The sequence below is a fragment of the Phoxinus phoxinus genome, assembly GCF_949152265.1.
Source record: "Phoxinus phoxinus genome assembly, chromosome: 7".
In the NCBI taxonomy this organism is placed as follows: domain Eukaryota; kingdom Metazoa; phylum Chordata; class Actinopteri; order Cypriniformes; family Leuciscidae; genus Phoxinus; species Phoxinus phoxinus.
Genome location: NC_136882.1, coordinates 34068166 through 34092476, shown reverse-complemented (window position 1 = coordinate 34092476; position 24311 = coordinate 34068166). Strand labels below are relative to the sequence as shown.

The following is a 24311-nucleotide window of genomic DNA, read 5'->3' as shown; positions in this document are numbered from 1 at the left end:
TGACAGACAGGATTATGGGAAATGTAGTGAAAATGCCTAGACACCGTGAAAACTGAGACCTCTAGTGTTAAACCCAGGGAACCACCAGACACTGTGACACTTTATGCCTTCTCTTTTATGAGTAGGCTATTGTGATTTTGGACATACTGTAGCCTACTTCTTTTGTCACAAAATGTTTTTCACCTACTATAAGGGAAGTATGCGATTTCGGCTGCAGCCGTTGTTTCACTCAGATATAAGTCACACAAGAGGGAAGAAAACGGATGCCTGTTCTAGTATATCTGTGAGGATCTTTAGCCTTCACAATGATTAACATTGCTCAGAGTGAGTTTCCCAGGCAGCAGAATGCTTTTCCCCTCAGCTGTTTTGTTCATCTGGTGGTAATTTCCATAAATGTCAGTGTTGAGACTTGAGAGAGGCCATACAGAATGACGTGACTTTTGTGAGACGCTCATCTCTGTCAGTCTGTCTTTCTCCAGTTTCATTATCTCTGTCTGTCTGTCTCTCTGTGAGTGTAGTTAACTGACAGGAAAATACCTACAGGAATTCATTAAAAAAGTTGACCCCTCTGAAACTCATTGAATTATGCGTAATATTTTGCCAGATATGATCTCTTTCCTTTAGACCTCATCTATTAACCAGGGATTTCTTTAAAAGCTGAATTCAGTATTTACAATGTTATCTGTACCAAGCACATTTGTAGACAATATTACCAAAATAGTAAAAGTGGAAACCATACAGATATAATTGTTTTTTGGTGGAAATTTATGGGCAGAAGTTTTGGATGCATCTTCCATATGACTGGTTGGCTTGGGGAGCAATATTAGTTCAGTTTTGAATTAGCCTTGAAAAGGTACAGTTGGTCATCAATTTATAAGAAAATTGGTCGATATAAGTTTTTATAGACTAAGTGTTCCAGCAGAGATACATTTTTGAGTGAAAAAATCAAAGAATAAATATAAACCAGTTTATTGGTCTTGTTCAACAAGTAAATGTTATTTGTAATGTGTTACACACATAAATGTACTCAGAGTTGATGTTGAACAGGTTTCATATACACATGTGGCCACTCACGCAAAACACTAGGTGAGCAATATGAATATTAATGCACTTCCAAGAATGACATGACATGGCCAGTATTTCACTGCTGTCTTTGTCATGGCAACCCCTGTACAGTATTATTAAATAGAGTGTCATCGTAGGTCTTGTTTCTTTAGAGAATGCATTATAATGATTTGAATCTTACTATTTTATTTCAAGCCTCTTGGACGTAAAGGGGTTGAGTGGGCAGAACAAAGCCGGTGGAATTCATTACGAGGCCTCTCTGCGGCGTGGATTGGGATGCTGCGATTGGGGGCTAATTTGCTCGCCGTTGTTTTGGTTGCCAACCGTGCTGGATGGCTGCGAGGAAAGCAATTAAAGATTTTGTCTTATGGCCAAATGAAGAGCAATTAAGAGGAATGAATTCAGCCTCTTTATTTCACAATCACACTGAAGAGCTGTTGGTGGTTACTAGATTAGCATAAGTGCTGGCAGCGTTTTTTGTTCCCAGTGTTTTTTTGACCCCTAGTAACGTACACACAAATCTACTGTTATCCATAGAAGTGGAGCTCACAAAAAGTATTTTCCAATGAAATATTGCACATTTTAGCGGCTATATGTAGAATTCAGAAACCCTTGTTATTACCGACACCAGTGGCCATTAGGTGAACTGCAGCCAGCAACTTACTGCTCCTTCTCGTGCACACATAACGTACAGGAGACTGAATGTGATTTAATGCATCGATATACTCACGGCAAATATATTTCTCGTTCTTTGCTTAAAAGTAAAAAGAAGTTGGAAATTCCTTTGCAGCGATATACTGTTAACGAACACAGAGACGAAAGTGCTGAAAGTGCTGAAAGTGACGTATAGAAGAATATGTAAATATGTGCTGCGCGCTTTCCTCTCAATAACAAAATAAACACACAACAAAAATGACAGCTGTGAGAAAGCAGCCGTTAAGAAAGCATCACCAACTCTTCACCGGAATCATGTCATTACACTGTAATGATAGTTTGATTATAAAGTATATTTGAGACTACGGACTATATAGATCTGGCTATGTAAGACTAGTTTGAATTAATCCCTTTTCTTTGCGTGACATACAGTAGACTTTATACAACATACTGTAATAACTCTTTCTGCATTATCCTAAACATTGTATAAGCATTCATTTCATGTGTCTTTGAACGGAAGAGAGGATGTGTAAACATCACATCCTTTTGATTTTTTTTCTGGCAGAAATGTCCCGAGTCCTTTACTTAAAAATCATTCTACAGGCTTTCATAGACAACCTAGGAAGTTGGAGAAGGTCTCGTTTTTCATGTTTCTTTACAAGCTGTTCACACATTGGCAACAAAACGCGATTAATACATGAAGATTCTTACATATAGCTTAACTATATCTTTAATTTATGATCTGCAGAGCATTTTTTCTCAGGTCATATGTACTGTAAAAAAATATTTTCATGATTTATCACAACTTTATCTTTTGTCAAATCAACTTCGATAACTAATGTGTGAAGATAACATACTATTTTGAGTTTCTGTTTATTAAACCATTCTTCCTCATTGTATTAACTAAAATTTTTAATTACAACAAACTAAAAAAAAAGGCAACAAGATAACTTGCTTTTTTAAGTTAAACCAAAATTTTTTTTTACTGTGTGGCGCCACCAGCCAAAACAAGTTGTCCCTCCGCAACTGCGTAGGAAGAACTGAGGTTAAGTTACGCAAGTGGTTGTGTTAATTGGTGTAGTGATCTATATTTTAAAGCCCATAATTAAGTCTTTGAGTTCCCGTAATAATGACTCGCCCTTGCCTTGTCAAATGTGTCTGCAGACGAGTGATCCTATGTAATGAAGAAGGTTTCCAAATGCCTTCTGTCCATTTGAGACCCAGGCTTGCTATTGCATATCAGTTCTAGATTTAATACGCTGGACCAGCTGAAGAAACTCTTCCTGTGACGTGCTTGCACTGTCAACCCGGGAGAATAGGAGTGTTGATTTAGTGGAAATGCAAAGACTATTTCCTGTTCTTTGTTACTGATAATTAGATGACCTTGAGCATGGCCAGGGCAATTTCATTAGACGAATTTGCATGTTCATGTCTGATAAACATGCACATTATATTACTGTAAAGGGGCCCTATTATGCTTTCTCACTTTTTCAACTTAAGATAGTGTGTAATTTGCTGTTTGAGCATAAAAAAGGTCCACCAAAAAAGTCCACCCCAAAGTGATATATTTTATTAAACAGAATGTCCTTTTCAAGAACTACAATGAATGGCTCGTTTGGACTACAACCATCTGACCAATCAGAGCAGAGTAGGCTCACAGAAAAGAGGGGTTTAGAAGGAGCGGATCCTTTATCGAACAGTTTCAGACACTGCGAGAAAAGAGTTGCAATATATATAGTATGAGAAAAAAAATGCACATGTTTTTTGACCTAGGATGCATGCATAAAAACCTGCCTCCAAAACTAAATTAGGAACCTTTAAAATAGCAAAATGGGACACTTTAAAGGGATTGTGAGTGAATTATTTGGAATAGCACGCATAAACTATCAAACAACCTGCCAGCTATCACTGAATTATGTGTCCTAAGAAATCACAAGGTCTCTACATCTTAACCAGCTTTTTGCCTGCCTGCCATTGAGTGCATTCAGATGCTCAGATCCTGGAATGACCCCCTGAAAGGATGTGACCTGCTTCCAGAAATATAGGCACAGATAAAACGTCTACTTTAATATAATATCATGTATTTAATATAATATATTTTCATATATTTTAATATAATAATATATTATAATAGTATACTATGATATAATATATATATTTTTTCAGTAGAAACCAACTAGAAAAAAGGTGTCACTCTGTTCTTGGTCATTTTGAAATAAAATGCCATTTAAATAATTAATCTTTAGCAATTACTTGTTTTCTGTCTTCATATACTCACCCTCAAGTTGTTTCAAACCTGTATGAATTTCTTTCTTCTGCTGAACACAAAGGAAGATATTTTGAAGAATGTCAGTAACCAAACAGTTAACTGGTCCCATTGACTTCCATAGTAGGAAAAAAGTCAATGGGACCAGTTAAAGGGATAGTTCGGCCAAAAATTATATTAAACCCATGATTTACTCACCCTCAAGCCGTTCGAGATGCATATGTCAATCATTTTTCAGACGAACACATTTTCAGTTATTTTAGAAAATGTCTTAGATCTTTCAGTGGTTATAATGTCAAGTTATGGGGTCCACCTCCTTCAAGTCCCAAAAATGTGCATGCATACTTCACAAAAGTAATCCATCCGGCTCCAGGGGGATAAACAAAGGCCTTCTGAGGGTAATCCGTGCGGTTTTGTCGTAAAAATATACATATTTAAAACTTTATAAATGAAAATAACCGGCTTCTGGCAACGGTCGACGCGTGTTTACAGGAGATGGTTGCCGGCGTAGCTTAGGAAGCATCGTGACGTAGAACGTAGAACTCAATATCCTCTTCTCTAATATCAAAATCCTCCGACATTTTCTTTTAAATACACGTTTTTTAAATCGCGGAAATCCTGAGTGGAGTTTTGTTTTGCTCTGCTCTCTGGCTGCGCTGTTGCGTTCGTTCTACGTCACGACACTTCCGTAGCGTCCTACGCCGGCAACCATCTCCCGTAAACGCGCGTCGACCGTTGCCGGAAGCCAGTTATTTTCATTTATAAAGTTTTAAATATGTATATTTTTACGACAAAACTGCACGGATTACCCTCAGAAGGCCTTCGTTTATGACCTTGGTTATCTCTAGGCTTGATTACTGCAATGCTCTTCTGGCTGGTCTTCCGTCATGTGCAACTAAACCTCTACAAATGATCCAGAATGCTGCAGCCCGTCTTCTCTTTAACGTGCCCAAAAGGGCCCACGTCACTCCTCTGTTCATCTCTCTGCACTGGCACTGTGCACTCGCTGCTCGCATCAAGTTCAAGGCATTGACGCTTGCTTACAGATCGACCACAGGCTCAGCTCCCTCCTACTTTCACTCGCTCCTACGAGTCTACATCCCTAACAGAAGCCTGCGATCGGTCAATGAGCGACGACTCGTGGTACCATCACAGAGAGCTACAAAATCACTCTCCAGAACATTCTCATTCACGGTTCCATGCTGGTGGAATGATCTCCCTACACTCGTCCGGAATGCAGATTCTCTAACTACATTCAAAAGACAACTGAAAACTCATCTCTTCCGTGAGCACTTGACATAATAAAAATAAATAAAAAAACTCTTCCTTTAATCCTCCCTTGTTTGGCTTATGCTACTCTGAGCAATGCCTGAACTTTGTATTTTGAGCACTTCTTGCGTTATTTTTGCCTCTTCACGATGACTCGCTTTCTGTAGTCCTCAGTTGTAAGTCGCTTTGGATAAAACCGCCTGCTAAATGACTAAATGTAAATGTAAATGTTTATCCCCTGGAGCCGGATGGATTACTTTTGTGAAGGATGCATGCACATTTTTGGAACTTGAAGGAGGTGGACCCCATAACTTGACATTATAATCACTGAAAGATCTAAGACATTTTCTAAAATAACTGAAAATGTGTTCGTCTGAAAAATGATTGACATATGCATCTCGAACTGCTTGAGGGTGAGTAAATCATGGGTTTAATATCATTTTTGGCCGAACTATCCCTTTAACCGTTTGGTTACTGACATTATTCAAAATATCTTCCTTTGTGTTCAGCAGAAGAAAGAAATTTATACAGGCTTGAAACAACTTGAGGGTGAGTAAATGATGACAGAATTGTCATTTTAAAGTGAACTATCCCTTTAAATAAAAATCTCACGATGGCATGTACATTACAAGATGAGATTCTTGTCACTAGAGGGCTCCCTTTACCCATACAATTCCCGAGAGAGTGCAAGAAATAAAAGGCCATCAGTTTAGTGTTTTGAAAAATCAGAAAAGTATTATCAGTAAGTCTTATGTGAAGAGTTATTCTTTGTTTGAAGAATGTTCCCACATAAATGTAAATCTAGGGTAACGATGATGCAGTGCCGAGTCTGCCGACAAACTCAAAGTGTTGAAAATGATTGTTTGAAAAATAGATAATGAATAACGGAAATAGGAGGATCTAGAAAACCCTGCAATTTTTTGGGCATATAGTATGTGTTTACCCAACTTGGACGGACATAACAGCATTGGTTGGCTCAACCAACAATGCAAGATCAGGGTGGGACTACATGTTTGACCATACAATAGGACAGAGATGGCATATCTGAAAACAGTCAAATTTGTTGCCACTATAGTGCCCGTTTTCACCCGTTTTGCTAACTTCCACCACTAATTTACCCATTTATTATACCACTCAAATTGCTTCAATTACATGCCCTATTAACAAAACCCTGGCCTCCAGAGACATGATGTCATGTCAGCAAATGAGAACATGTAAAAGTCAGTGAGCAAAAGAGCATTTCTGATTGTCTTAAAAGGTTGAGTGGTTATTATTTGCCGTTTACAGAGTCTAGCGCTGTCACAGAGACATACGCTACATCTTTTAGTCAGTTAGGTGTGCTAAAATAGCGCCTGCAGCGCGTCCAATTCAGTGAGCACAATTTACACAGAATGCATATTTGTGTTCCACTGCACTGCGTTGAAATTCTTTTCTGTGTGAACATTCTCTACTACTTTGTCTGTTGTTTCATGTCTCACGGCTTGTTTCGTGCATGAGCCAGGGTTTTTATAGTCAAAGGGTTAGTTCACCCATAAATGAAAATACTGTCATTAATTACTCACCCTCACGAGAAGGATGAACCTCATTGGTTCTTGCAGAAGCTGAGATGTGCTGTGCAACACGAGAATGAACCTCATTGGTTCTCGCAAGTCAAGCTTGAGCTTCCGTTTACCACAAATGATGTGTGTGTTGATGAATGTTTGAATGAAAGCCTAAATTATATCTGTTCATCATATAAAGCGACTGAGTCACTTCAGAAAATTTGGACTAAACCGCTAATTCATATGGATTCTTTTTATGATCTCCTTATGAACTTTTTTCAGCGTCTAAGTGGTAGTTGCTTAGCTGTCAATGGAGGGACAGAAAACTCTCAATGGACTTTATGCACAGCTGCACTACTTCCTGAACATTAGCCAGCTCCTTTGTTTCCTGTCTGCCATTATTGGACAAACTGATTAATCCAGGTGTGTCTGATTATTGTTGTTGGTCAGGCACACCTGAATTAATCAGTTTTGCCAATAATGGCAGACAGGAAACAAAAGAGCTGGCTAAAGTTCAGGAAGTAGTGCAGCTGTGCATAAAGTCCATTGTGTTCTGAAGATGAATGAAAGTCATAAGGGTTTGAAACGACGTGAGGGTGAGTAATTAATGACAAATTTAAAAAAATTTTGGGTGAATTACCCCTTTAACTAAAACTTAAACCCCAAAAATCTTTTGCTACTTGAAATAAAATAAACTTTTAACTTTAAAAATATAAAAACTAGACAACATTTTTCACCAGGAACGATAACTATAATGATAACTACTAGCATCCACAGAGCACAGTATTATTCTGTTTATTATTAGTGCGCATTATTATATTTGTTGTCTGCTGGTTTAAATTCTCCACCTCTTTAAAGCGTGATGGATTCTGATTGGCTGTCAATGTTTTTATCATTCATCAGCTAGAAAAAATAGTCATGAAAGTGATTTTGACAATATCCTTCCTCTGTGTTGTTATCGTTATAGTTGTGGTATGGAAAGCAATTTTTATTTAGAATGATATTTAGAATGATATCTTTATCGCCATTGTTACAGTTGTTGCAAACTCTTAAGTGTTTTGGAAACGGAAAGAAATACAGAAATGATTAAATGGCTGAGCTAACCCTATATTTATCTGTCAAACAACTTACTGGCCACCATGAGAGCAGCTCTAGGCGTTGGGCCAGGTCAGATCCATCCCCCTTTCCTCAGTGTATATTCTGTCATGGCTCTAAAGATGGGAGTGTGATTGTTACTCACGAATCGTGCTAGATATAGCATTTGACATTTGAGCCTATTAAATCAAGAGAGGAACATCTACTCACCTTGAGATGATCCATGATAATGCATTCATTAAATTGATCTTATTGCTCCCTTTTCCAGACTTTTGTTATATAATTTTCCTTGAAGATCAAAGACCTTTAATGATTGTTTTTTAAACATAGAAATGGATTAAGGCAAAGGTCTATCAGTCCAACAATAGAAAAATAGACAGGCAGGAATGATAGCACAAGGTGAAGCCCAATCAACAACATAAATGCTGCCTATCCATATGTGGATGATTTATCCTTCCAGGAAGAGGAAATTGGGCTCATTGTAGCGTGTATAAATCCGGATTTATTTCCTCAATGAACCGCTGAGGTATAATGAAACACTCTGTGAGTTGATTAATATCTGCCTCCAAATGCCAGGTGTCAATCTCAGATATTCAAAGATAAAAAACAGCCTTTTCTTTTGAGTGCAGCACTTGCATTCACTGTTTAATCACAGGTGTGTACGCATGATTCATGCCTTTTGTCGCAATAACTCGTTCCAGCATTTAAAAATAGTTATGTAATGGTTATGCAATGCTTAATTTTTATGTAATTCAGACACACTTGGTCCAGGCTCATGCATTATTTCTTCTAAAACTATTTGAAACTGTTGTCATATTTCTCTTGCATGATAAATAGGTTTATATTTAATATTTATGTTAAGCTTTCTGGCCAGAGTGAATTATATGAAATATGAATTAATATTTCTAATTAAATATGCTAATTAGGACTAGTCTATATATTGAATATTTAAATATTCAGAATAACTTTGCTGTCAATATAAACTGAAAGCAACATGAATATCCAATGATTGTAATGATTTTTATTTGGCCATGAAGTGAAAGTTTGCATCATTAGACTAAAATGAATGGTAATAAACAAATGACAGAAAACAGAAATTGGTAAAGGAGAATAGAGTTTCTACATTAATTGATCCAATTAAATGTTTATTTCGGGGTTTTTTTCTCAAGACAACCAGTTTGCATGTTTTATTGATTTATTATTTATTTATTTTTAGTAAGAGCAACTAACAAATCAACATCTATCCATCCACCCATCCATCCACCCACGTCCTAATAATAACCCTGAACATTTTAGCAACTTAGAAACCATTCAAGCATACCTATTGTATGCAACAGCATAGCAACACCTTAGCAACCTCCTTGAAACACTCCAACAACCACACAAACTAAGCTGACTGAGCGTTGTCCGTCAGGCCGATGCATAGATGTCTAGTGCCAGATTTTGAGTCGGTGTCAGTGAGCAATGAGGCCCATGATTATAATGACAATAGATGAGCTTTCCAATTAGAGCTCTATTTTTGCACTGGCAGAAGTGAGGTATTACATCCCTAATGTGTCATATTTTATTCAAGACCTATAACTTCTCTGATAGATACTTTCAGCAGAAATGTAGTTTAGCTTCAATTTGAGAGCGGATGCTATTAATCAGACATTTGACAAGGTGTAGTATATTTAGACAATTATATTCCAGTCCTGTTCTATTAACAAAGAGAACCTGGTCTTCATCAATCAAGGGTCCTTTGAGATCTTCAGTGTTTAACAGCATTTTTGGTCTGCTATGTGTCATGCCTTTCTGTGTTTACAGATTACAGTCCTGTTGTGACTGTCCTGTTCCCTACTGTAGCTTCACTATGTGGTGCTAATGAAGGCCATTAACACATGCCACAGCAGCTACACACACACACACACACACACACACACACACACACACACACACACACACACACACACACACACACACACACACACACACACACACATGGCACAAAGGCCTGCAGAAAGCATGGACAGTCCTTGGAGATAAGAATGACCTTTGTATTACTGACAGGGCATTGCACATGACATCTGAATAGTGTAATCAACTCCTGAGGGTGTTTTACGATATCTTTGGAAGAACTGTACATATTTTCTGAAGAAAATGTGACCACCACTTTGATATGTTGCATGATTTAAGAATATTTTAAAAAATAAGAATTTGTTCCCTCGTTTTAGTAAATCGTGGCCATGTTCAACGAATTCGTTCCCTCGTGTTGATCTAACTAAAACAAGTGAACGATTATTATTACAACATGGCCACGATGTTGTAAACCGAGGGAATGAATTATTATATCAAGCAGCACACAACTTTCTTAAAACGAGGGAACAAATTAGTATGTATTTGAAAGTTGTGGGAACGAATTGTTAATTCGTAGCCGTGATATAAAAATGTTTCCCTCGCATGTCATGTGCGGTGCTCTGTACTATACAAACAAATGTAGAACTGAATTGAAAATTATTATTTTCAGGTTTATACATTATTCCTAACATTACTCTATTAGTGGGTAGCAAAAAGATAAACTTCACAAGCAATACTTTCAAATATTTTAATATATATTCTATTTATAATCTATATCTATATCTATCTCTAATTTATTAATGTGAGGCCCATGATCATTCAGAGATCATTCTAATTTCCTGATTTACTGCTCAATTATGATAAAGTATTATTGGTTTCTTAATTATTAATGGTTCTTATTAATGTTGAAAAACATACATCAACCCACAAATTCACCCTCACATTTTAGTTAAGATATTTATCTATTGCATCTATACTGAATGGACTCATACTGTGAGTAACAGGCGTGATGTTTCTATCAAATCCACTGAAGTGTAACCATCTGGCCGTAGCAGTGAGACTCACACACCTCAAATCACACAGGCTGGGAACTGCAGAAAATGAGCTCACAGTCCGACTGATGGCTGATGTTTCATAAAAAAGTGCATGAACATTTCTGAATTCCTTTCATTCCATCAATGAATTATTGAATGTTCTCTTTCAGAAAATGATAAGGAGCCACTTTTTCTGGAATGTGTACGTCATTTACTTTTATGCAGTGTTTTTTAAGCACAAGCCCCTTATAGATTTCTCTGCCTAGGATAGGAGCACATTGGCTGTAATTAAACCCTCATTTTCTTAGCAGTCCTTGGGTCAAAAACGTTACATTTCAACCTGTGACACGCACGCACGCACGCACGTACACACACACACACACACACACGCACGCACACGCACACACACACACACACACACACACACACACACACACACACACACACACACACACACACACACACACACACACACACACACACACACACACACACACACAGACTTACACACCACATTTCCTACACAAAATTGCAGTCAAGATCTAAATAAACATCCAGGTCTTGAGTGTACACTCAAATATTGGGTTATTTTTGTGTTACCCAGCTCCTGGGTCAGATGTACAGTAACAACACAGTGTTTGGGTAGTTGTCTTGTGTTACCCAGATCTTGGGTCACACATTACTTAAGTTATTTAACACAGGCTTTTTGTACACTGATTGTTAATGGACACAGGTTATGGAGCCTGTCGCCTGATATTTCGGCTACGAGTGAAACGCATGGCGGCGGTCTGAAGTTAGTAGTTCCCCCGCTGAATGCACAAGCTCCGGCACGAGATCCTTCGCCGTTACGGTGGAAACGGGACAGCAGAAACTGGTCGATTACTATTGAATTACTTTTAAATGTTTAATTTTTACTTCTAATATTAGTTAAACTAGCTTAAATGTTGGCAATATACATGTATTAAAAAGGATATAAAATATACTATAGCCTACTGTAAAATATGATTGAAAATAAAGGAATTTTCATTCAAGCCAGTGGTTGTATCGAGTATTTTGAACGCACACTTAGCAAGTCTTATTCTTATCGGCACACAAGATACTCTTTATCGCTATGGAGGTATTTTGTCAGGTCTAATGTATTAATGCCATCAGACTGCAATCAAAGCACAGGATAGCAATAAGTAGATGGCTATAAGTAATTGTAAATCATACAAAATAAATGCCATGATCACTAGATTTTATACAGGTGTTACTAAAATTATTTTGTTAATGGTGATCAGCAACCAAATATTGATAATGTGGAAGTTACTGCCTTTTGTCTTGGCATCACTTCTCATTTTTTGCTGACAATACAAAAGCAGAGTACAGTAACTTTAAAATAGTGGTCAAAAGTCAAGTTTGAAAATTTAACCAGATCATCTCTAGACAATGACAACTAAAAGTTATGGAATTCAAGTTGATTTGTCAAACCGTTCGCGAATACCGCACAATTTAATTTTACGTAGCGCTTGCGAAAACAGATGTAAGGCTGTATCTCTGCAACGCTTTATCGTATTCAGATCAAACTTGGTACATGTCATCACAAGTATGACCTGAGGCAACATGCTGCGTTTCGGCACAGCGCCACCTACTGGTCCGGAGATATGAAGAATTTATGTTTTTGCTTATAACTTCTGAACGTTTTGTCCAAAAATCATGAAAATGGTCTCGTTAGATTCAGGGCGTCATACTGAGTTGACTGATATCCAATTTTCCCATATCGGCCATTTTGGCTGTCGGCCATTTTGAATTATGTGCTAAAATGCTGTATTTTATGAACGCATGAACGTATCATTACGAAACTCAGTGTGGGTCATCAGTACAAGGCCCTGAAGGTACTCAAAAGATTATGAGACAGCGCCACCTTTTGGTCAAAATTTTGCCATAGTCAGTCAAACTTCCTGTCCGCCATCTTTATTTTCTTTTAAAACCTACTTTTTCAAACTCCTCCTAGACCGAACGTCCAATTTTCACCAAAATCGGATCGTGTCATGATAGACAAAACCGTTTTCGTATACCGTTTTCGTATACCGCAGTGGCAAAGTTGAGGCATGATGCCAAAATGACTATTCAGACTTTATATCTGCAATGCCTTGCCATATTGACACCAAACTTTGTATAGCCTATGTCATTGTCACTTCACTCTGACCACATCACATCAGTTTCGTAACTGCGCCACCTATTGGTCGAAAGTGATAATCACATTTTTAGTTAATGTATGTGGTTTTTCAACTATTTTGCCTAAATTCATCTTTAAATGTCTTCAATTGCTCCTTGCTGCAGTTGGTCTCACACTCCCAGCCACTTTGGCATGTCTTGTCGTCTTGCTTGCGCTTGGCCCCGGTGATTGCTGCTTGCAGCTATATTTATTACTTGTTACTTTTCATGGTCACAGAACTTGAGTAGGTCGTAATGAGTGGATCATCTGTTTGAAAGCCAGCCACTGGATTCATTCTTTAACTTTGTGTGATCCTGCGAGTAAATTCATAATTAACTTCACAATTGAATGCTTTTACTGGATAACCATAGCAATCTATTTTTGTTCTTATGCTACCATAAAAACCAATGCACTTTTTTGAGCCTTGAAAGGATTTTCTTGAGTGTCTGTTGCTCTTCTTTTCCATGGTAACGTAAAACATGTTCTCACAGGCCTGATTGAACTGCCACGAGCAAATCAAATTTCCTGCTAACGGTCTGCAATGCCTAGACACCTATTCTTTCTCCACTACTGTGAATTATTGTCAGATAAAGGGTGAATTCACAGTCTTAATGTATCACATACATAAAAGGATTTGTGTGAATCAGGTAACGACACAATTTTCATTGCACAATACTTGACGACTCACCAGCCAGAGTCGCATAGAAAACAGAAAAAGCTCACACACCTTGCTTTATTACAATATACCGTAATTGAATAATAATTATCTTTAAAAAAAATTAGCAGCACATGGTTAATTGTGGCAGGCTTAATTTGTACAGACAGAAATATGCCTGGTGCAGCACTATGATGTAAAGAGATGTAAAGTTAGTTAAGAAATATTATAAGTTAATATTGACATTACATTTCTTTACATTCTTGCCAGTTAGCTTTAACGTAAATAGTTTGAAAATAGTTTGTCTCTTCAAACAACACACAATAGGTGTCAGGGTTCTGTCACTTCTGTCACACTTCTGTTTTGTCTGAGTACCGGGTTTCGAGCGTGCTCGAGCCGTGCACCCACTTGTCTACGTGCCTTGTTATATGTGCGGGGCATGGTGTTGGATCCCGACATGTCTGTCTAGTTTGGTTTCGGTTCTGTGTCGGGATTCAGACATCCATGCTCTGCGTGTTTGTTTTCTGTTGTGAGCGCACGGAATGAGCGCTCGCTCAAGCCGCGCACTCTTCCGTCTGCGTGTGTTGATTTGTCTTGTGCTGTGTAGCACACAGCTTGTGTTTTAAACTGGCTGTGTGCTTTCATGTTGTCATGTTTTGTGTGAACACGTGGCTGGTGATTGGTTTTATTGGCCATGTGCTTGTGTTCTAGTCCTGTTTGTTGTGAGCACATGGCTTGTCATGTGTTTCCTTGTGCCATGTGCTCTCTTGGCGATTGTCTAGCCCCTCCCACCTTGTTACCTAATTATTGATTAATTTTCCCCACCTGTCCTCCCTCATTACCTGCTTTGTTTGCTCTTCCTATTTAGGCCCCGTTTACACGTACATGGTTATTTTGAAAAACGGAGACATTTCCCTTCGGTTGTGCCCCTCGGTTACACGCAAACGGAGAATTCTCCTCTGAAAACGATTCTTTCTAAAAACTCTGGCCAGAGTGGAGATTTTGGAAAACTCCATTTTCACGTTTGCATGTAAACTGAGAAAAACTGAGTTTTAGGCAGTCAACTTCACAGTATGCGACAGAACTTGCACTGCGTCAAAAGTGCGACCTATATTTTCGGGATTCTGATTGGCTAACGTGGGCTTGAGCTTCTCGTTACACTGCCACCTATAGGTTTGGCATGCTCTTGACGGCATATACACGGGTTTGTGTAAACGAAGACTTTTCTGAAAACGGAGAGGGGTAAAATATCCGTTTATGAAAATAACTGGCTACGTGTAAACTCTGGATCAAGTTCACAGTAGGTGGCGGTAATGTGCAAAATCGATGCCAATCGCCCAAACAAAAAAAGTAAGAAGTCCTGTGCTGGTTAGTTGTCATTTGTCTGTCATCTGTACGACGTGTGTGTTTTCCTGCTGCCAAGCCAAGCCTAGCCTGTCTGGGTTTCCCCCTCGGGTTAGTTTTTGTTGTTTTGTTTTATTTTTATTATCATTAAAAGCCCTTCAATTCTGCGTTTGAGTCCTCACCTCATCTCCTCAACCGCAAACCCGACCATAGGTTGTTTCATTCCTGAAGGAATCAGTGTTTGAACAAATCATGAATGATTCAATGACTCACTCAGAAAAGCACTGGCTGTGTCTGAAATCAATCATATACTCTCATGAGTAGATACTTATTTTGAATAAGTAATTACTTAGCAACCACTTCTGTATAATATGAATGTGATCCAGATGTACAAAGCTTGCTATGTTGTCATTATCATGTGAACTACCAGCATCAGCTGTGTCGTTTTACTGCCATTCACAAATCCTCTCCCATGGCCTCATGGGATGCTAAAGTGTCTAAAGTGAAAGGCTGTGCCCGAAATCACATACTCTATTGAGTAGATACTTATTTTGAATAATTACTTACTTTGTGTGCTAAAAAGTATGTTTGACAGTAGCCTATATAGTATGAATGTGCGTAGTATGAATATACGCTGTAAAGACTTATTAGAAAGGAAGAGGAAGATAGAAATAGTTTTTATTAGATTATTACCATTCTCTTTATAAACCAGAGTCAGAATTTTTGGATGCATCTAAAATTGAAAACTACTTTATAATTTTGATGATTATGGTTTACAGCTTATGAAACCCCCAAATTCAAAATTAGAATAATGTGCAAAGGTAATAGCTCTAAGCCATAATAATAAAAATTATCACAAATAAAGGCTTATTTAAATAAAAAAAATCTCACTTTGCATGTAATGAGTCTATATAATATATTATTTTCACCTTTAAAGTTGAATTACTAAAACTTTAATTACTTTAATTGCACGATATTCAAAATTTTCGACTTTCACCTGTATAAATGAGGTTTTGCAGAATGTTTTTATCACCTGCAGGCTTCAGTACAGTTTTCCTGTGAGATGTCAAGCCGTTGACCTCAGCTGGAAAAGCGCAGTTGGACACATTTGTTTCTGCATACGAGAAGTGAAATTTTTATAGAGGCGATCACGGTCACACCTGCCGCTCGTATGCTGTCATATATATATTAAATAATGCCCAAACACACACATCGACAACACTTGTGCATGTAGGCTATTTAGGATGGACCCATGTTATTGTTTACATATGCAAATCTTCCGCTCTTCTGATCAGTGGTGTGCATCAGCCTCCACTGAAGAGAAATTGTAGGCAATAACATTTGATATTATGGATGTATCTCTATGGCAACCTGTAAAACCCAATTTCACTGACACTGAATCATAAATTAGGCCATAATTGTCGTGTCCACCCAACTGCTCTCTCTCACCATATTTAGTCACACATGCTACCACATTCTCACGCTTGTCTCTGTCTTCTCTCTTTGACTTTCCTGTTTTTTTTTTGTTCTTCCTTTGGTGTACTGCCATACAAAAACACTTCAAGCGTAATTAGAGGGGAATTCACTAATGAAATGTTCTTGCTGATAGCAACATTTATTTTGAAAGTGATGTCTGCATAGTTTAACGCCTGTTTCAGTAAAGGAAATATGCAAATAAGGTACAAATAGACCCTTAAAATCTATACTAAACACAATTTGCATGCAAATTCCCAGTCTTGCAGTCCTAAGCGCACAATTGTGGAGGATGCAGTAGACTGTCATAGTGTGCTGTACTGTAAAGTGGACCTATTATGCAAAACTCACCTTTACATAGTGTTTGAACATAAATTTGTTGGCAGTGTGTGTACTCAACCACCCTTTAATGTTAAAAATCCACCCACTCCTTTTTTTAATCCCCATAAAACATAAGCAGTGACTCTGTTTGCAGTTTCTAGCAATGTGACGTCACATTTCTTTGGCCCCGCACTCGACTGCTGTTGGACTCCGCCTTATTAGCAGCATAGACCCGCCCTGAGTGAGCTGTACACAGTCCGCTATGCATATCTCTTCGCCAGAGCATTTAACAGAAGCGTTCATGTAAGAAATGTATTATTAAAGCTACAAAAGTTATTTAAGAGCAGTGAGTGATTTTCAGTTTTTCTTTTGTTGTTTGGTTCATATTAACAGCATATAGAGCAGTAGGTATATCTATATTACACTGCTGTCACTTTAATACACAGATCTTATATGCACATGCGATTTCTTTACTTGCTGTTTATGTACACAGACATAACTGTTTATGTGAACTTTGTTTGACATAGTCTTGTGTGTATTTGACAGTTTAAGCGCAATAAGACGTGAAAGAGAACTTGATTTAATACTCACGGGACGTGGCGTCTGACAGCCAGCTTTCTGTGCGCGTGCTTCGGATGTGTGCAGTCAGAAAACCTTATCAGGAGTTTAGACTGATTTGGCTTTAAAACACATGCAGATAATAAACTTTCATGGTGACGAAGAACTGCAATGTCATGTGTGAGTGAACGTGATAGAGATGACAATCAAAACCAAAACAATGTTTTAGGTTTTGTCAGAGTATTCAAGGCACAAACTATAAAGGCTCATGGGAAGCAACAGCTCATTTGCATTGAAAGGTACATGAAAACGTCTCAGTTATATATGTAACCCTCCTTCCATGAACGACGTGATAACGTAATTGGGATCTTTTCAGGGAGCCCTATCATCTTCAAGTGTCTACAGAACGAGCCAATGAACGTTGGCGTGCGTGAATCGAGTCCCGGCGCCATACAGCGCGGGTATAAACACGGAAGCAGGTGCACACACCTTTGTTTTTCACTAAGGAGCCGAGATTGTGACAGCCGTACCGCGATGGTCAGCAACGGTGGCGTTCCTTCAGGGAACGAGGGTTACATACGTAATAGGGATGGGACGGTATGAAAATTTCAAATCACGATTATAGTGACCAAAAATATCGTGATTATCAATATTATCACGGTTTTGTTAAAACATTATGAAAGTGTTCGTAAAGAACTGATGCTCACACTGAAAACATTTCAACAAGTTTTATATTTGAAAATCAACAAACAACGAATAAAACAAGCAGCTCTATGCACTTTTTTAAGCAAGATTCTATTCTGTGGCATTTCCTTCATTATAATGACCGTCGTCATAGAAACGCATTATAACACAGCGCACATCCATGCATCGCAACGGGCGCGCGCTCTCGTTTCATTCAAATACAACTTGCCGTCTTGCGTCTCCGTTTTTGATTGAATTGAAAATTGAATCAGAGTTGATTTATTGTTTACAGAGATTGGTAATATTGTTGTGATCATCTTGACTGGACGATTGTTTTGTAACATTACACTGTAGGCTACAAAATGGATTTATAAACAAGTAAGATTTAAAACATTAATCTAAATTCAATATGTCCTGTTAATTATGTGGTAAAAAAAATCGGTGTAATAAGTGTACAATGAATCTATTATTATCCCTTAAATGGCACTCTTAATAATAGTATTGTTTGAACTTGTTCGTTCGTCTTTGGCTCAAAGCCACTTGCTGCAAACTTTTCTTCACGGAAGCTTCACGTTTATTTCAAGCAAGTGAGATAAAATATTTAAACTCAAAACAACATTTTGTACCCAATTATTTCCCAGACGTAGTTTTGGTATTGAGGTCAAAGTTAACTTGCCTTGCGTTCGCTATACAACAGTGGGTGCTGGTCACACAAGACGACTCGGCAGATTTGAAGTGTTTCTGTTGCAGAGACTTTTTGACAGGGTGACCATCCTCGACTAAGTTTCCCTCAGGACTTTTGTAAAAGCCAAAATATGACCACACCTCAGATTTAGTCCACTTAAAAGGCTGAAAAATCTCCCGAGCACGGTCGCTGCCATCCGCCATTCCTTCTCGAATAAAAAAAAACAAAAACATTGTGCGCGCTGCGCCTGCGCCAGACTGTTGCTGGCTGGACAGGATTTCTAGTAGGTTATTAAAATCGCGATAATCAAAAACGGTTTTAATGATAATTAAATTTTAGACGATAATACTAACCGTCAGTACATTTTATCGTGAAACCGGTAATCGTCCCATCCCTAATACGTAACCAAGACGTTCCCTATCAGTCGATCATATTTGATGTTATGTCGACGTGATGACGTAATTGGGATCCCTATGGAAAACGCCACAGCTGCTGCCACATCCAGCGCACTATGCAAGACTCTCAGAGGCCTGCAAAGAGGGAGTTCGAACTGCTTTTCCGTTATAACCCACAAAGCAGAACTCTTGGATAACACTGGGAAAGCGTGCCTTTCCAGGGGAGAGGGACGCTGCGGAAGCAACATCCTGCCTGAAGGGAGGTAACGTGGAGAATGCACATATGGACTGGTCAGTTAGGGACAGTACAACATATGGAATGTCACTGGGGTGGCTCCAGCCTGAGGAGGGTGGAGACTACACCAGACAGTTACGGAAGAGCGGACTCTGCCGAGGGAAAGAAACGGGCTCACTGCAGGGAGCTGGTCGTGGAAGAATGCACATATGGGATCGCCGTAGGGATCACAACATATGGAACCCAGCCTAGCACAAGTTACACAAGCATACGAGCACTAGGCCTGGCTCGGACGCTCCGCAACGTCCGACTGCCAAAGGGTGCAGAGAAACTCAAAAGGGTTCGCCTAAGTGGGGAACTCGACTGGAGAAAAAAGCGCATGTATCCACTCCATGTGGAGGGGAGTGGCGCAGCAAGCCGCCACTAGAGCAGAAACTTCGGTGTTACCGGCTGGTTGAAGCAAGCACACGGGAAGAAACCGGCTCAACAAGTAGGCTATAAAACCTAGCAAACGTGTTAGGTGTCGCCCAGCCCGCAGCTGTATAGATGGTGGAGTGGACTCCCAACCCAAACGCGGGCAAGGCACGCCTTGAGCTTCGTAAGCCAAGGCAATGCCAACCACTATCCAGTGGGCCATCCTCTGCTTGGAGACATCCTTCCCTTCTGCTGGCCTCCGTAACAGACGAAGAGCTGGTCATTTTGTCCACGTATAGGCGCAGAGCACGAACGGGACAGAGAAAAGCCAGGGCTGGTTCTGCCTCCTCCGAAAGCAGCACTGGCAAGTTCACCACCTGGTCCCGGAAGGGAGTGGTAGGAACCTTGGGCACGTATCCGGGCTGGGGTCTCAGGATCACGTGAGAGTTAGCCGGGCTGAATTCTAGGCACGATTCGTCGACGATTCCTGCCCTCTTGATGGAGGCCAATGCAACCAGGAGTACTGTCTTACAGGACAACATTTTTAACTCTGCTGATTGTAAAGGCTCAAAGGGTGGTCTCTGAATTGCCAAATGGACCAGAGACAAATCACAAGAGGGTATCGAGAGCGGGCGAGGTGGATTTAGTCTCCTCGCCCCCCTCAGGAACCTGATGATCAGTTCATGCTTTCCCAGCGATTTACCCTCAACTGCATCGTGATGTGCAGCAATAGCGGCAACATGCACTTTAAGGGTGCAGGGAGACAGCCTTCCTGAAGCGCCTCCAAATCATCTGGACCACCTGGGGATGGAGTATCCACTCTCCTGGTAGCACCTACTGCCGTGAGAGCTTGTCGGCTGCACGGTTGAGCAGGCCCAGAATATGAATGACACGAAGCGACCACGAAGTTGTGACATGCAGCGGGAACGTAGACCACCCTGGCGGTTGATGTACGCAACAGCCGCAGTGCTGTCCAATTACGTCATCACGTGAATGTAATGTCGAACGTGAGCGACTGATAGAGTAAATATCCCCTATTTTAGATACACCTAAAATCGGACAGGAGGAGTTAGGACTAACTCACGGGATAACCTAGGGTTCACTACCCCATCAGTCCGCACCCCAAAAACCCATTTGTTTGGAAGCTCTAGGAATGGAATCAATCCAATCCGCACCCCACAGAACCTCGAGTTTAATTACACATTAAACTCACTACTCCAACAAAGACCCAGGTCATCGGCATGGTTTCATTCAGCTCCCCAATTAAGAAATGTCCCTTACCCAATTCTCAGTGCCATTTCAGTTCTGTTTAGAATCAAAAGGAGGAATACAGTGCAATCTGTCGGACATACAGTGGATACAGTTCTAAAAAGAATTAAAAGAGTAATAATATAATACATAAATAAACTTCTCATCTGGCAAAACACCGGTGTATCATATTTTGTACAGCTGCTTGTTTTACTGTGAGATTTTCCCAAGTGGATGTAATGTGTCTGTGTTGTGGATTAAAAAAAGGAGTGGGTGGATTTTTACCACTATAGGGATGAGGATGGTTGTGTACACACACTGCCGACACACATTTATGTTCAAACACCGTGTAAAAGTGAATTTTGCATAATAGGTCCCCTTTAATTTAGCATCTGGTTAAACTGGATTATGGCTGGTTTGTGATTTTTAAACAGTGTGTGTATGTGTGTGCTCAGGTTTTCCCTATGTTTCGGGGACAAAATGTCACCACAAAGCTAGTAATACCTGAAATTTTGATTCTGAAATTTGTATATTTTTTGGTCCCTGGTAAGGAAAAGAGATTCTAAATTATACCAAGTGATATTTTTGAAAATTTAAAAATGCAGAACATTTTCTGTGAGGGTTTTGTTTAGTGGTATTTTTAGGGTTAGGGGATATAGTAAAAGTAAACATGAAAACACAACGTGTGTGTGTGTATGTGTGTCTGTGTGTGTGTGTCTCAATACCACGGGCAAAAGTGCTGCAATGGTTTAGTTAATTTGTCCTTTAGTTGTTTTTGTACAATTAATAAATTGAGAAAAGGAAAGGTACTGCAGTGAAACAAAGTTTAGTTGAATTAATTTCTCCTTTCTGGAGCTTCAGGCACACTGAACCTTGAGAGTGTGTCTGAAATAATTCTCTGGGAGATTAATGAAGTCTAGATCTAAATGCCAATGGAGGGTAATAAATAATTAGAAACTTCAGCATGACAATTATACATTCTAATTCTAATAGAACGCCAAATCGTCATATTTCTCCACCGGCAACGAGGAAATGAGCAGAAGTCTTGTTCGAGAGCTTTTAAATACCTTCTGATCACGGTTTGAATTATTGCCTTTAATTTTAACTTCTAACACAAGCTGTGTGAGTTATGATGAGGTAAAAACTAATTTGGTGAAGGCACTTTCAAGAAAAACTAAACTTGAGGATAACAACACCAAAATTTCAGTATTTGATAAATTATTCATACATATGTTTGATCAAATATCATAAATATGATCAAAATGGATTTTAAATATTAAATATTAATATAAATATTAAGAAAATGAATTTATTGCATGCAGCTTTCAAGTGTTTATCAATTAAATAAACATTCCTTTATCAGGTTTATAAAAGTGATAAAATAAAGAACAAAGACCATTAATATAAAAGCACAGTTAAAAAATCTAATGTTAAACAAATAATATTATATTATATTGTAATATAAAAAGAAACTCCAAATATCAATACAACTGTAGTATCTTACTAAGAGTACTAAAAGCACACCTAGAACAAATATCATCTGTATAAAGTGTTCATGAACATGGAAATGGTTCACAATTGTGGAAATGATTAATGTTTACGTCAGTCTTCCGTCATGAGAATAATCTAGAACATACTGTGTCTCCCTGCAGGCGACTCTGTGCACTCCATGATTGCGATGCAGCCTGGATCTCGGGCCCTCAGGCACAGGTGGGGCTCAGTGAGGGGCCAAAGCCGAGGACTGGCTGGAAGGGACGTGCCTGTGGCCAAAGATCCCAGAATTAGGTAAGGGTCCCCTGAAGTGACCAACTGCCACCAGACGTACATGGCTTGTGTGTTCCCTTACTACCTCACGCTCAATCTGCCATGCCAACCCACCTTCAAGTTTCTTGTGAGGACACCATATGTTGCCTTTGGACAAGTTAATACTCACTTAAGGCAAATCACACATAACTTAGTTGCTACATTTTGTTACAACTTACACAGTTACATGGAACTCATATATGCATATCTGTTATTTGCACAGAAATGACATACTACATCTTGAATGCTATACAGACCACAGCAAGTCATATTACCCAGAACAGTAATTACATCTTGAGAGTTATTGCGGTTTTATGGATTGTGGGCGTTTGATGTGTACAGCGCCGCAGTTTCTCCATGGTGAAACATTTCAGGTTGCCATAGCAACCCAGAATACCTCTTAACACCTGACGATTGCGCAGAATGTTGACATTCATCAGGGTTTTGTCAATCTCTGGAAATGCCCACATAGGGTTTGGACTGAAGACTGAAGACATGAGGAAATCCTTCTTTATTAATCAGTATGCTATTTTAAAAACAAATTAGTTTTTTTGTGTGAACCTTTAGTTGAAATTTGCAGCATAGAAATTTCTGAAGAAACATTCTGATGTCTGGCATCAGTAAGTTTTGGAGTCAAAAATTCAGAAAAAAATATTAATATTGTAAAATATTATTACAACTTAAAATTACTGTTTTCTATTTTAATATACCGGTACTTATATACAGTTATCAACATCACAAATCTAGTACATTTGTTTATATATATTGTATAATTTTTATACACATTTATAATACTATACTTTGTGTTATATTACCTTGGCAGTAAATGACAAAAAACTAATTATTACAATGATTTCTAATACAACGGCTGAGGGAGTGATGGCAAATTTGGCATCTTTCTCTCTTCTGACCCATATAATCAATCACAATATAATAAACATATTTGTCCCCTCTTTTTGAAAGACGTGGAAATGCTATCGCTGATTTTTTCTCTTGCTGTTAGAGCAAATCGGAATACAATCATTATATTTGCTGTCGTCTCCCATTCACCGCTATAGAAGCTTACCCAATTATGACGACTTCCAATTCTGAGAATCCCAGAAATGTGTCAGTCCATATGCTTATTTGGTGCCCAAGAAACATTTCTTCATTATTATCAATGAAAATTAAAAACATTATGCTGCTTAATATTTTGGTGGAAACTGTGATAATTTATTTTTCATTTTTCTTTTGGATGAATAGAAAATTCAAAAGAACAGCATTCTAAAATAGAAATCTGTAAACTGTATATGTATAGAGAATTGTAGCATTATACATATCTTTACTGTCACTTTTGATCAATTTAATGCATCCTTGCTGAATAAAAGTATGAATTTCTGTATTTGTTTTGTACTGACCCTAAACTTTTGAATAGTAATGTATTTGTATTTAACCGAAAAATCTATAAATCTGCCATAAATCTCATACTTTTAGAAAAGGAGAGATCATGAAATGAGTCTAATGACACACTCTTTAATATAATTTAATGACCAAATAAAA

The 24311-nt window shown here is 38.6% G+C and overlaps 1 protein-coding gene across 3 annotated transcripts in view; it reads left to right on the top strand.

Moving 5' to 3' along the window:
* pde1a (phosphodiesterase 1A, calmodulin-dependent) overlaps positions 1 to 24311 on the top strand; it is a 100594-nt gene that overhangs the window by 1797 nt on the left and 74486 nt on the right. The window contains exons 1-2 of one of the 3 annotated variants that reach the window (XM_079618653.1): positions 7285 to 7391; positions 22622 to 22754. In XM_079618653.1, the coding sequence (XP_079474779.1) occupies positions 7355 to 7391; positions 22622 to 22754 (170 nt within the window). In that variant the 5' untranslated portion in view covers positions 7285 to 7354. Of the gene's footprint in view, positions 1 to 7284; positions 7392 to 22621; positions 22755 to 24311 lie in introns of those variants that run through there. The other 2 variants (XM_079618654.1, XM_079618652.1) reach the window with 2 other exon arrangements.